This window comes from Anopheles gambiae, chromosome 3 (assembly GCF_943734735.2).
Source record: "Anopheles gambiae chromosome 3, idAnoGambNW_F1_1, whole genome shotgun sequence".
NCBI classification, from domain to species: Eukaryota; Metazoa; Arthropoda; class Insecta; order Diptera; family Culicidae; genus Anopheles; species Anopheles gambiae.
Genome location: NC_064602.1, coordinates 11,059,912 through 11,074,035, shown reverse-complemented (window position 1 = coordinate 11,074,035; position 14,124 = coordinate 11,059,912). Strand labels below are relative to the sequence as shown.

Here is a 14,124-nt window from a genome sequence, read left to right as displayed (position 1 = left end):
AACGACGTAGCAGCAGCAGCAGCAGGAATAGTACATCGTAACAGGAGAAGGACGACGACGACGACACACAACGTCAACAGCGCACCGTATGGGCAACACGAATATGGCTGGTGTACGGTGTGTCGCATTGGATTGGCTGTGTCATCTTCGCACGGGTGGTTCGACAGACATCCCGGTCGGTTGAGAAATTGAATAAAGTTCTCCCATTCCCAGGGATGTTGCCCCCCCATACAGACGACCACCGGGCGTTGGCTGTGTGGTACACACATGTGTTCAATCCGGCCAAACTGATTGAACACGTGGCTGCTGCTTGTGCTGCGTATTGCGTTTTGGTCCCTGAGTTTGGACACTTTTGCTAGCGTTAGCGTTGTGGTTATGGATGTCATTAAAAATCGAACCTACTCCTTAATTCATTTTTCGGTGGCTCTTCATTAGTGGCATGTGTTTAGTTCTTTTTGTGCGGGAATCGAATGGCTGAAATGGCTCATTGGAGCTATGCTTTTTCAACGAACCAGATGGGTTCTTTCTTTCTGTACAGAAATAAATTTTTATTATTATTTTTAGAATTATTATTTTTATTATTATTATTATTATTATTATTTGTATTATTGTTATTATTATTATTATTAGTATTATAAATATTATCTATATTATTATTATTATTATTATTATTATTATTATTATTATTATTATTATTATTATTATTATTATTATTATTATTATTATTATTATTATTATCATTATTATTATTATTTTTATTATTATTATTATTATTATTATTGTTATTATTATTTTATTTATATTTTTTTATTATTTTTATTATTGTTATTATTATTATTATTATTATTATTATTTATATTATTATTATTATTATTATTATTATTATTAGAATAACTGTAACAGACTTAAACGTTAAGAATTAAGCCTCTTGAATGATGCCTGAAATAATCTTGACGTTTGCACATATTAGGTTTATACACACTGTTCAAAGAGCGCTTTAATGGTGACATGCGTACATCATCGGGCTGCCATACTGTAAGTCTTGGAATCAAATCTTGCGTAGACCGCAATTAGATGCTTTTGTTACGACTGACTGTGTGTGACTATTTGGCTTTAATGATAAAACATAATTGCTCAGAAATCTTTTGACGTCTAAGAACAGCTTAGGTTAATTCCTGGGATTGAATTTAACAGTGCATATATACCAAGTGCAGTAGTACGGAACGATAGAGAGTCATTGGACAGTTCATTTGCTCCAACCACCAAGCTATCTATTGTCATTGGAGGAGGAAAGGTCACTGATCAGTCTCGAGCTGTGCAAGCACCAGCAATTTAGAGTTAACAATAACCATATAATTAAATGACATTGCACACCGAGCAAGCAGCAGCAAGCATCATTTAGCCCTCGTATTCAATCCTAGAGAAGTGCACTGCAGGGAATCTAAATTCCAAAGATCCAATAACCAGATAAGCACTCAATTTAGTAGTACCAAGATACAACGACATTTGTGTCCTCCCGCCTAGCAATATTGTGCAACGGTTCCGCATTATCTTGACACAAAGCTGACACCCTGGCCCGGCCTTTTGCCCTGTGGGACACAAATCACGGCTGATAATTACACCTTCGCTAAGCGGAAATGGACATATCGTCGTTAGATTTGTGTTTGTAAGGCTTCCTCCATTTGTATCCTTCCTCTTCATGCTCTCAAGCAAACGTTTCCGGAGCTGGGGAATGCCCTACAATGTAACAACAATCGTACTTTACCCTCAGAACAGCGTACAACTGCATCAACTGTCATGCGGCAAAACAAATGACACAACTTGTGCGCGGTATCTGCAGCGAAAGATCTTGACACCGGGAGGCTACTGGCCCCGCATCTCCGCTTTGCCAAGGAAAGCCTTAATGATTTCTCGATGATAGTCGGTTTTCCATCGATGTGTTATATCTTTCCACACGGGTGTCAGGTGTGTTGGTTGGTAGGGATAGCTAATTAGTTTTCATTACCCTTTCCAAAGGCAAGGTCCTGGGAATGGCCGATGTGAGTTCTCCCAACACACCAACTATCCCCTTTGGCGAATAAATATCCTGATCGGATTCCTTTCGCAATGCTTCCGGTTAGGGTTTCTCTCTCTCTCTCTCTCTCTCTCCCTCTAGCTCTCTTTAAATCTAAATCAGCTGCCCTATCTTTCCCACTGTGTACACCGAAGTTTTGTGTGGCGCGCATCGATCGAATCTCGGAAGTCATTCATCCTGTGCACGCGTGGCGCTCACTCCGCTCCACGGTCAAAGATATCGAGGCGTGCACACATTAAGCATTCACGGTTCACCGTTCATTAGGCTAATGAACATAAATATGGCACCGGGACATCTATTACCTCATCGGGAAACCACGGCCCCAAAAACCTTCTTCAAGATATCCGGCTAGAAACCTGTACCGAGGTAATCCTGTACGCATGTCCACAGGAGGAGCCGCCTGTCCCGGCTGACACACACACACACACGGAAAAGTCATGGCCCCGCACACCACGCTGTACGTGCGTGGCATCGATGATACGGAAGGGTCGCTTCACACACACACAGAATCGGGGGGAGACACCAATGGAAATGAGGTGATGATGCGGAGGAGGTGGGTGACACAATTGGAAACCGCGCGATACCGTTGACGTTGAATGAGACTATTCCGGGTGCATACCGATGGGGGGTGGTGGCTTTTTCCGGCAGGCCTGTCCCTATTATTTGCGTGTGCGTTTGTGTGTGTGTGTTTGTACGCTATCCTTCTACAGTGCCATCGGCGTCATACAATCGTGGCGGTATCATTTGTTGATACGGTCGATACAACCGCACACACAGAGCGAGTGTACCACCATCATTGTTTATCGACTTAAATGTCAAACCGCAACTCTCTCTCTCTCGCTCTCACCCTCTGCGTTCCCTATTTGCCGTTTTGCGATCGTCCACGCCTCTATCGTGAATGCTGCACACAGAATGCAACTAAATGGAGAGCGGCTTTTTGAAGGGAACGGTATTTTAAAACCGCCAACCTCGCCATCGCTAGCTGATGAGCGTGGCGTGGCACCGGCGTTTCATTATAATGAAGCAAACGTTACACTCCATCAGTAATCAATTTCAATTGCAATTGCAGAGCGAGCTTACCAGCTGGGGGGCCCCTGCGCAGTGGGCTCCGTGTGCAACAATCTCTACTTTCATCAGGACCGGTGGGAACTGGGAGAGGAACTGAAACGAATGTGAAAAATGATTAACAAATGCATGATGGTGAGACTTTGTTTGCCGCATCAGTTAATACTTCTTACATAAAGGCGGTTGTGTGTGTGTGTGTGTTTGTATTTAAGCCGATTACAGCAGCAGTACATGTGCAAGTGTCAGCATGTTTGCTGTCTGCTTGCTGCTGCTTCCCATTTGTCATGACATTGCGCCATCGTAAATTTGTAAATGAAAAATCAACAAACCAATTTCGCGGATGAAACACACGTGTGCTTTCTTTTGCGCAGTCATAGAGAACGCACATGCCAATGATGACGCTACTTTTATGTTTTGCTCAACATTCAAGGACCTCATCGACATATTTTGAAGTTTGTTGGAACAATTCTAGGTATGGACTGTTTTAGAAAGGTTCAGTTGGTAGAGAAAAGGCTTTCCATGTTTGAATTTCTTTGATGTTCCACATTGGCCCACTTTAACCAAACAACCGCCAACTAAGATTCACTTAAAACGATCTAGTAGGCCTAGAGTAGCCTCCAAGGAAAATGTCACCGGCTCGGTAGTTTCAAGTGCCTTTTTGTTCGCTACACGTTAGCATTGTTTTCCGTGGCACAACAATTCATTATTTTATATCAAAGCGTATGGAAAGCAGCGTCGTTTGCTATCGACCGGGAATGAGAACAAAACATCAACACTTTCACAGACCGCTTTTCTTTTTTTCTCGTTTTAAGAACAAACAACCGGCGTACCGCGCCTCTCACCAAAGCCGCGCAAACATTAACGAACAGCATTTATTTGCAGAAGTGAGAAGCGGCGCGATAGAAAACGACGATTTTAACACGATCTCACGTGTCTAGCGCCAAAGGAGGCTGTGGAAATGGGCGCTAACTTTTCATCCCCCTCCCCCCCGTACACATACGCACCTCAAGGCACTTTGGGCTGTTTCCATAATGTTTCTCTAGCTTCGCGGAAACTCTGTATGTGTGTTTTGAGGTGGTATTTTTTGTTGTTAGCTGATGTGTGCAGTTGGAACAACTTTGCTCGACTCAAATCGAACTTGTGCTACTTCGAAACGCTTCAAGCTGGTGGCTCTTCCGGGTCCTCTTCCTGCTTGTCTGCCACATTCGCCATCAATTTTTCCAAATGTATCCTATCCATCAAAGCAACCGTTGCTTTATGATGCGCTTTGGTGCGGATGAAAAGCGTGTGTGTGTCTCCTCGACCAACCCTTCGCGGCGCTTCCCCTGCAAGAAAAACACAACAAAAGGCACAACAACGCGATGCGGTTGGTGGTGTTATTTGCGTGTGTGTGTGTGTTGACGGTTGGTTAACCTACCCGGTTTGTTGATACTTCTCCGTCTCGGCGGGTTTTAACGGAAAAGTTGGAAGTTATTTGCCCATCCCAAGGAGGCGAAGACAGAGAGCAGTTCCCCACCAAAGGGAGAACGGATACCATGGGGGCACCGTGTAGGGACAGACAAAAATGTAAACTGCGGCCCAAACACGACAGTAAGTGGATGGATGACATTCGGATGGCAGATATTGAAGTGAAAATTTGGTCTGGCGTCTCGCGGGAAGGAACAAGCGTCATCGGATGTGTGTGTGTGTTTGTGTGTGTGGGCGGATGATAAGAACTTTTCGACGCTCTGCGCTCAAGGATAAAGGCCCGCTTGAGGACCGTAGACCGACCACCGACCGAAAAGGCTGTGACGGAGATGGCAATGTGTTTCGGAAGAGGGAAAATGAGAAGCGAAAGTGGGGAGAATAATTTAATGTGATAGATTCCAAAAACAAAACAAGGAAGAAGAATTCTTATAAATCTTTGTCTAAAAAACATTTGCCAAACCAAAAGATACGAAAAAGGAAAATATTTGTAGTAATCAAAGAAGACTTACTTTCACTTTGCTCAGGCAGCGTAATCCATCCTATCTGATTTGATAAAACTTTAGCGTCTGCATCCGGCAAGAGCCCATTTAACTGTATTAAAATCGATTCAGTGTGTTCCTGAGGCATCTAAAGCTCTTCCTTTCTCTCTCTGTCTCTCTTTGGCAAAAGTTTTAAATAGCAATTTCTGTTAAATACGTACTAAAAATTACCTAGGAACAAACTGAGAAATAAAAAAAAACGCTGAATCTCATCTCTGAGTGGGGTAGTTTTCCACGAATTGTCATCCCCGCCCGTTCACAACCGGCCGGCACTGAGCGCCACTTTCCTTGAATATTATTCGTGTGCTTGTCCGTTCGAAGGCCGTTCGGCGGCACACAGTTGGTGTACCGAACCAGTGCGCACCACGTTTGCTGACTTCCTGTCGCCATGGCGCACGGCCATGCGGGAATTATTCTACTTCCCTATCCGTACAAAACAAAACGAGGAAAGAAAAACTGCGAGGGAAAAGATTCCCAGAACCGAATCAGATGCAAATGAATGCATACACACACCGAGCTGCTGCTGTTCCACAAGTCTCGCGCGCCCGTGGACAATTTCGCCTGTGTCCTAGTTTTCCGTTGGTGCTTTCGTGTTTGCCCGCCCTGCACTTCCCTATTTGCCTTGCCATTCACACACACACACACATGTGTGTCTATGTATGCATGTATTTCCCACTTTTTCCTGTGGCTTCTCTGTTCGCCTGCCACAAGGCGAATTTCCTTTCCTTTGCGGCGCGTTGGTGTCCCTTTTTTTCATCTGTGGTTCCAAAGAGCCCGTTTTTTTGCAATGCCCATCGCAGTGGAGACACCGACCAGCAGGATGGGCAAATGTGTGTGTGTGTGTGTGTGTGTGTGTGTGTGTGTGTGTGTGTGTGTTTTTGAAAATAGACGAACCACCCCACCACTCTTTCCACCAACGGAGAGCACCAGTTCTAGTGTGTGCCGGTCCACTTCCGCGAGGTGCAATCAAACTCGTGCTCTTCCTTTGCACCCGGAGGATTTGTCCGAAGTGTTCCGGGCCGTTTTTGGTTTCGCTCTGGAGGAATAAATTCCCGTTCCTCGCCAGAAATCCGGTCGTGACCGAGTGTGTGCCGCGTCCCCTTCTTCTTCCTCTTGCTTGCTAGTCCATTCCAGCGTTAGGTTCGTTCTTGGACCGGAGCTAAGGACAACACTACAACACTGCTGGTGTGGTGTGCGGCACTTCTTTTCACAAGTGTGTTCAGTTTTATCGAGCCGCTGTCGTCGAGGAATGTGGTACTGCTGGTCCGGGTGTGTTGAGGCCGCTTGGAATGTGGGCCGCTGGTGGTAGAAAATTAAATTTCTTCCACAGGCTCAAAACCGCTAACGAACGGAATGAGCGCTCAACTTTCGAGGAAGAATGCAGTGTTCCTTCTTTTTCTGTGGTTGCTTAGTTTCAATCGAATAATGGCCAATGGTGATAATTTGTTTTTACGCTTTATGTTGTGGCTTCATTTTGATGAGAGAGGGAGGGGGGTCGCTTCACTTTAAGGGAGCAACTTGCAAGCAATTTTCAGCCCCCAAAACTGAGGTTCTTTCTGCTGGGGTGTGTCCATCGAAGTGCGAGCAGTAGGTGGAACCGGTTTCATTTGGTTTTTGCACTATTGCTCATAAAGTAATGGAACAAGGGACTGGAATGTGCCATCTTTGGCTGTTGTGTCTCGGAAACAAAGGGTCACACAAAAAGTCTGCTCAAGTGTCGTCCTATGCGTGAGTTAATGGAGTTACGAATATTTGGAAATGTGATCCTCTCACTCGTTCTTCTGGGTTCACAATGGCGCCAAACGTTTGCCAAAAAAAATAATAATAATAGACACTAAAGGCCGCCTTTCCCACCTCGCATGTAATATGGTCCGTGTCGTGGTGTAAAAATTACATTTACGTTTTTTTTTCTTCTGTTTGTTTGCATGCCTAACGACTCGAAGGCGGAAAAAATAAGGCACACCGATGGAAAGTTTATTTTCCTTGCAAAAAGGGCTCCGTCGGTCGGACAGCGACGGTCGAACAGCGATGGGTGAACTCCATTTGCCCCATTCGGTAATGGATCGTAGCTTTTAGTTTCGTTTCCGTTTTGCTGCGCAGCCGGTTGCGTACGGTTAAGCGCGTACAGCAAAATGGTTTTTCATAACGCGTGCACGTGACACAAAAAGTACGTCGGGAGAGGGAGTGTTCTTAAAAAAAAAGAATTAAATATTTTACTACAATTTAATATAGGTACTGTGGTACAACAACAAAAACTGCGTAAAAATCGGTCCCTTTTTGTACACGGGGTAAAAAGTTTAAAATGTGCAATTTTCCAAAACGTTTACTTTGCCTTCGGACCTTTACGCTCAAGGCAACCGCAAAACAAGGGCACTACTACCGATCTTCTCATAACGATATGCCCCGGCTTTGCTTGTGTGGTTTGCACACTACCCAGCAGGTTAATAACATCCTCCAGCCGGCACATTCTGCCGTAGTGCACCGTGCGGCTAATGTAATAAAGTAGATAAGAAAGAGATCACCCCTGGGAAAATCCCAAGCGTTCGAGGTTCGAGCTCGTTTCGACGCGCTCTCGGGCAAGGCATTGCCTCCATTTGGTCATGTTCCGTGTCCCTGTGTGTAATGTCAACGAGCAAGATCAGGCCAGGTAAGGCCCGTCCCGGGGTTTGGGTCACAACACAACACGACGAACGCCCCCTGTGTCTCTTTCGCGCTCGACCAAAATGCCGTAGGGTGGCACTTGGGAACGCAGGAGGATTCGCCATTCGCCGCGAAAATTCATACGAAAAATCACGTTTTCGTAATCTCGTTTAATCATGGTGTGCCGTTTTGGGGTGGCGCTGTGGCGACCCCTTTGCATCACACACACAAATGATGAGGGCAATATTCCACGGTGTGTAAGTTTGTGAGTTGATAAAAAGGAGCTGGAAGAGCGGCCGCCAATTTCGCCGGCAAATGGCACTTTATTTAGGCATAAAGAAATGCCGAAAAGGGCACGACGGTTGCAAAACAGAAGAAGAAAAAAACGCCGAACGCGCTTCGATGGTTCTTATCGCGAACGGATAATCTTCAAAATGTCCTGCCTTACAGGTACAAACACACACACACACAACGAGCAAAAAATGCCCTGGGGAGAGGATTAGGAATGAAAAGGGGAACAGGAAAAGGGCGGTTGAAGCTCAGCAAAAAACCTCAAACCATGTTTGGGTAGAGGAAAGTAAGAAAACAACAGCAAAGGTAGCGCCGCGAGACATCATAATCATAATCGGTTGAGATTAATGGTCCTTCGAACCGGAGGCCGACATTGACAATGATGGTGCGAGGTCAGCCACCTTTAGCCAAATATAGTTTGGTTTCGCCTCTTGTTATCAGTTTATTGTCGTTTGGCTAGTAGCAGGTGGTGGTTCGGATTTCTGCTGTCTTGTTTTCTTACAATTTATGATAATTGAATGGTTATTTATAAGCAATTGATGGGAATTATTTATTACATGGCTCCAATTCGTTCGCTATTTAAGAGTATATGCGTGAGTGATGTTAAAAGGACGTTAAAGTGTGTGTCCTTTAAGATTAATTTAGAAATTAAAAGATATGTATAGTAAAATGCACATATTTCTTACTTATTATGTTCTTTTTACCCTAATCTATTGGTATGAGTTATTTTAAAATCTATTCCCATTACTTGAAGAACTTATTAAGAGCCTAAAAGCTTTTTTATTTCCATTCCACCTCGATACGCAAAGATAAATCCGAACAAAAGCCTATTGCCAAAATGAATTATTGTAAATTAAAAACGACCCTAAAGCTTCATCCACACTCAAAACGCCCATTTGCTAGGCAGCGTTACCTATCCCAGATTAAATTTTGAAGCATGAACTTCCGGCGGGACGTACGCTTCTCCCATCCGCTTCCGCAAACAAATTGCTTCCATTTATACGCCGGTGCAGCGCAAACGGTGTGTCGACAGCACCTGTTAAACGAAAATGTTCTTGATTACACTTTCCAAAGTAGGCTGCTGGGAGAGTGTGTGTGTTTTTTTCTTTTCTTTGTGCGCTCGCTTCACCCACCTTTTGCGCACACGTGTCGGCGCCCCGCCGACTCCGCAGACGAAAGCATGTGATAATAAGGCTACTTGGATACCGGAGCACATATTCTGCCGCAATTACTACAGACACAGCTTCCCCGGTTCCGTTTTACGCTGTAATAACCGTTTTCTCGAACGTCCCCCCTCCTCGTAATGAGATGATACGCGTATGTCTGCATGCGCCAATTTCTTAACCACATGGAAAGCAAGCAAGGGACGCCCGCCGCGTCCAACGTATGCTTCGTCTAGCAAGCAAGCCTAACGGACGGCAAAAGCGCCCCGTTTGCCACAAATTCTCGCAATCATGTCTGATTACCAGGTCGGCGCCACATACCCACACACACACACACTCCCGTGCGGTGGATATATGGCCCGTCGCAGAAATATTAATCCTGTCAGGTTTTTGCCACCAATAGCCGAGGGAGCTTATTCGTCGTCCCGTCAGGACCTCCCGTTGGGTCGAAAGGGCCCAGGGTTTTTGTGATGTGTACCGCACCGAAAACGCACGGCGCACGGGCATGGGAGGCTGATTCTATCGCTGTACTGGGCGTACGATAAAAGGGGTGCTAGGGAGGACGAAGTTGTGGAAAAGTTTTCAATATGCGCTAGAACAGTGGAAAGGGTTCGGGTGTGAATATGAATAATGTTAAACTTGTTAGCTTTCACTTCGAAGCGCTCAGGCTCACTTTGCTGAGGGTATTTTGTTTTTTTCGCTCGCTCTTTTTCTCCTTTTCTTTCTAGGGTATGTATCTAAGGGCAAATATTAGAAATGTTGATCTAAAGGGAAAAGGGGAGGGAGGATCTTTCAAGGGCTCTTTCCTCTGCAAGCATACTTGTTTTATATGTATTTTACTTTTTTTGCGCAACCGCTCTCCAAAGCAGATACAAAAGTTTATCTTTTGCATAATTCCACTAGAAGCGAACGATAAGGGTTGTTGTACTGTCAGCCTCTCGCCGAGGAAACTAAAAACAAATCTCCCAAAAGAACAAATATTGATGCATTTACAAGCCATCGAACTTTATAGCACGCTGGGATGAAAAACACATCAAATTTCTTGTGTTATGCTAAAGCCTCTTTTTGTTCCCGTTGGAACGACTTTATTGGTCCAAGGGTGCAGAGAGAAACACAGCTTGACCTGCCCGTGCTTCAATTAACCAAGTGCAGCGCTCCTCAACTTCATTCAACCTCTTTTTATGACCGGCTTCCCTAGCTCTCGACCAGCAACCAGCAGCATCCTTTCCGTGCCGGTTCCTGGTGGCCGGGGTTGCAAATCCTATTTATGAAACAAGGCTGCTGTTGCTGCTACGTAAAAGGAGTTCCTTTTGTTCGTTCAAGCACATCCCAACCACTGTAATAACAGTGAACACCCCTGGAACACGTTACGACAAGCTCGATCAGCAGCATACGCGATCGGAGTGAAGGTGGAAGGTGTCACATTTGATCCCTCCCAACTGCAGCGGGTAAGGATGCGACGATCGCACCTGATGGGGAGTACGAAACCGAAGATCCTAGCACGAAATGAGATCGATCTTCACGGCCCGAGCACGAGGTGCCAATGAGGAGGAGGTTTCCACTTTATGTTCCATTTCACACGCGCCAGGTAGGAACAAGACACACTGGAGGAAAGACGGGGTGCACAAAAATAACATTAGCATAACACATTGACCTTACTGCGCGCGGGTGCGAATGTAGTACCTCCTGAGACCGGGCCGGGCGGATTTCCTGTTACCTGCTGTTACCGGGAAGATCCTTTACCGTTTATTCAAGAGGTCCTTAGAGATCGTCCTGCATGATGGAACGTGTTGCATTGTGGGCTACCCGGGCTGCAATGTTTGTGATCGTATTGGTAAGGTAACGCCCTCCGGAATGTGTGCCCAGCAGGATCCTGGATGCTGCAGGACTGCTGCTGGCGAAGGTAGCTACCATCCAGGTGTGTGCTCGGGCAGGTCAAGCAGGCAAAGGATCGATACGGAATTCGACAGGGCTACGCAAAGGTGGTCCCTTTGGAGGAAAGGTAAACGATTCTCCTTTGGGTATTTAACATAGCTGCACCGGTGTGTTGAACATCATTCGCTTTCGGAACGTTCATCAGAGCAGTAGAGTCACGTCGGCCGACTAATCTTTGTGCTTGATCTTCATCTCGGGAACTCACCAAGTTGTGTGTAGTTGCTCAAGTTCAGTTTCAAACCAAATTCCGTGTCTCTGTGTTGTGTGAATTCCATTCAAACCAAGCAACCAATCAACCACCATGTGTAGCTACGCCGTGCAAAACCAACGTGACAACATGTGCTGGTGCTTTGAAGAGATCAGTCTCATGCTGCTAGTGCAACGCATCCTGATGTATCTGTGGTATCGGCTACTTTTGAAAATGTTCCCGCGCCTAAGCGTCCTTCCAAACTGCCACGAGTGTTCACCAAGGCGCAGTCTGCCCTGCGGACAGCTAGCCGACGAATACTGGAAAGCGTCCTACTTCTCCCGCCATCCCTTGTACGACAGCAACCTACAGCAAGCGTTCCCTACCGCCGGTTTCTGGTAAGTTCCATCACCAAAACTTCCAAACATTCGTGTCATTTTTGACTTCCGTGTTTTAATCAAAACTTTTTTGATTATTCTTCCCCTTGTTTATAGCAACCACATGCCACCAACGGAACCGATCTGCGGTGCAATCGATGCAATGTTCGAGCATCAGCAGCAGGACGAGGACGACGAACCGGAAGAGTTCAACTTTAACTGCAGCGATATTAGCCACATCTACCAGAGCACCTTCCTGGACGACGAGTACGACGAGTGCCTGCTGGCGAAGGATATTGCGTGGGACGCACCGGTGCCGGAGGTGAAAGCGAAAGCCGCCCTGCCACTGGAGCAGGAAATCTCGCTGCTGCTGAACGATTACTACATCGACGACGATCTGGACGACCATCTGCAGATGGCCGAGTATCAGACGGCGATCGGGAGCAGCATGTTGTGCTGTGATTCGTTTCTCGAATAGTGTCCATAGACGTGGCGAGTGATATAGTTCCTAAATCGTGATAGTTCCTTAGGTTTACGGATTCCGGATTTGTACATACGACGCCTTCCCCTAGCAGAGTAGGATAGATTTAGCGAGAGATGATAGGTTTTAAATTTATCATTTAATAACAATGAATACAATTTGTCTACAAATAATCAAAAAGCCCCTTTTTGTTTGAGTGTTTTTGTTGTGGGAAATTCTTGAGGGTTTTGTTTCAAAAGGATTACAAAGGATCTATGTGGAATTGCATCGTTGAAGATCAACTCCTAATCCTCAGCACAAACAAAGCATTCCAAGAGCATCAAGACCCTGGTCTTAAGAGCATTTTAAAAATCCTTTTCGATTGATTTTTCTTTCTGTTTTGTAGCCTCTTTGCTACACGCAGAATGCGTTTAAGTAATTAGTACAGTTCATAGTTCTGAAAAAGCCGCTTCCTTGCAGCACTTTTCGTTGTAAAACCAAACCAACCAATGTTGATGATCTGAAGCCTTTTCCAACTTACTATTGACCGCTGTGGTTTGGTCAGTTTTCTAAACAACGCGTGCCACCCATAACAATCCACTCGAAGCGTTCAAAAAGCAGGTCACAGTGCAACGTTGCACATCGATTGCTTTCCCCGCTCGCACGCGCGTGTGTGTGTGTAACGCTTGTGTAATGCATTCTAGCTGACCAACTGGCATAAGAACTAGTGACCGGTTGCCCTTTTGCTACAGGACGGTCGAGGTGCATGTCCAGCGAGAAAGAAATTCAAATAAAAAAGAGAGAAACGGTAAAACGGTAACCTCAAAAGCCCTACTGCCCTCGAACGAGGTAGATTAGTTCTGGGCCACCGACATTTACGTTGACGGTTTTTTTGTTTTTCCATTGGTTCGATGATTCTTTACGGCGCTTAGTTTTTGTTCCGTTTTGTGTTTTTACACACTAGTTCCACTGTCCGCGTTCTGTGTGTGTGTATGTGTCAGCGAGTGCATCAGGAACCGTTCTACAGTTCTTCTCACACTCTCCTGATCGATATCACTTTTGCGCCTTCCATCCTTTTCGGGCAGTAGACACGAGAACTAAGGCGCCCTATAAAATTGGGACAACACCAGCAGCAGTACTAGCAGTAGTAGTAGTAGTAGTGGTAGTTTGATTTTCCTGTGCTTCAACCACAGGATTTACTATGTGCATTTGCACTGCGCACTGCACGCTGCTGCTCGCGGTCCTAACGGGGCAAACCGGCACTGCCGGTTGACCAACTTTTAATGGACTTTGGGTTTGGTGTCTTTTTTTGTCTTTGTTTTGGTTCGAATGTATGTCCCTTGCACTTGCTTTTACATGTGTTTGTGCCGGTTCCGCACACACGGGGACAAATACTCGAGCGCGCACACAAGTGGCAGCCTGCCCCCGGGAGTCAATTACACACGTACTAGCGTAAGAGAATTCTTGATTGGTGGTACTACAACAATTTTCAATCAGGTTGGTTGGTACAAGAAAAAAACACTCTCGAGCGACATGGACTGACCGCTAATTTGTTATGGTCAGTGTTTGCTCGGTGTGTGTGTGCTCTGGGATTGGAAAAGTGAAAATGGTAACCTCACATTTAACCACTGAGTAATGATATTTGTTGAACTCTGGCGGGCATAAGCGAAAGCATATGTGCTGTGCTGTTTGTGTGTGTGTGTGGAATGATATTATTTTTTCAAAAGCAAACCAGAACCATTCGTTGTGGTGAGAATTGAATTGAATATTTAAACTTTGTTGGAGGCTAGTTAAATTGACCCGGTTGCCGGGTGTTACGCAACGCAATTCCGAGGTGCGCCTTATGTTTAAGGGGCACAGCAAGAGAATCTGATCATGAAACCATACGAGTTCTGGAACTGGAACTGTTTCTGAGGCATTGATTTC

General features: G+C 45.4%; 2 protein-coding genes across 4 annotated transcripts in view; both read left to right on the top strand.

Moving 5' to 3' along the window:
* The window catches only part of LOC1277494 (tRNA-dihydrouridine(16/17) synthase [NAD(P)(+)]-like), an 84,705-nt gene that overhangs the window by 22,229 nt on the left and 48,352 nt on the right, over positions 1 to 14,124 (top strand). The window lies entirely within an intron of this gene.
* On the top strand, positions 6,982 to 12,487 carry LOC133392669 (uncharacterized). Its single transcript, XM_061653028.1, has 2 exons — positions 6,982 to 11,759; positions 11,856 to 12,487. The coding sequence occupies exons 1-2, from the start codon at positions 11,476 to 11,478 to the stop codon at positions 12,214 to 12,216; spliced, it is 645 nt and encodes a 214-aa protein (XP_061509012.1). The 5' UTR covers positions 6,982 to 11,475; the 3' UTR covers positions 12,217 to 12,487.

What these genes read in the sequence shown, in the direction of transcription:
- LOC133392669 (XM_061653028.1), top strand. Translation starts at nt 11,476, where the DNA reads ATGTGTAGCTACGCCGTGCAAAACCAACGTGACAACATGTGCTGGTGC. An exon ending in TTCCCTACCGCCGGTTTCTG is followed by an intron (nt 11,760 to 11,855) that starts GTAAGTTCCATC and finishes CCTTGTTTATAG; the next exon opens with CAACCACATGCCACCAACGG.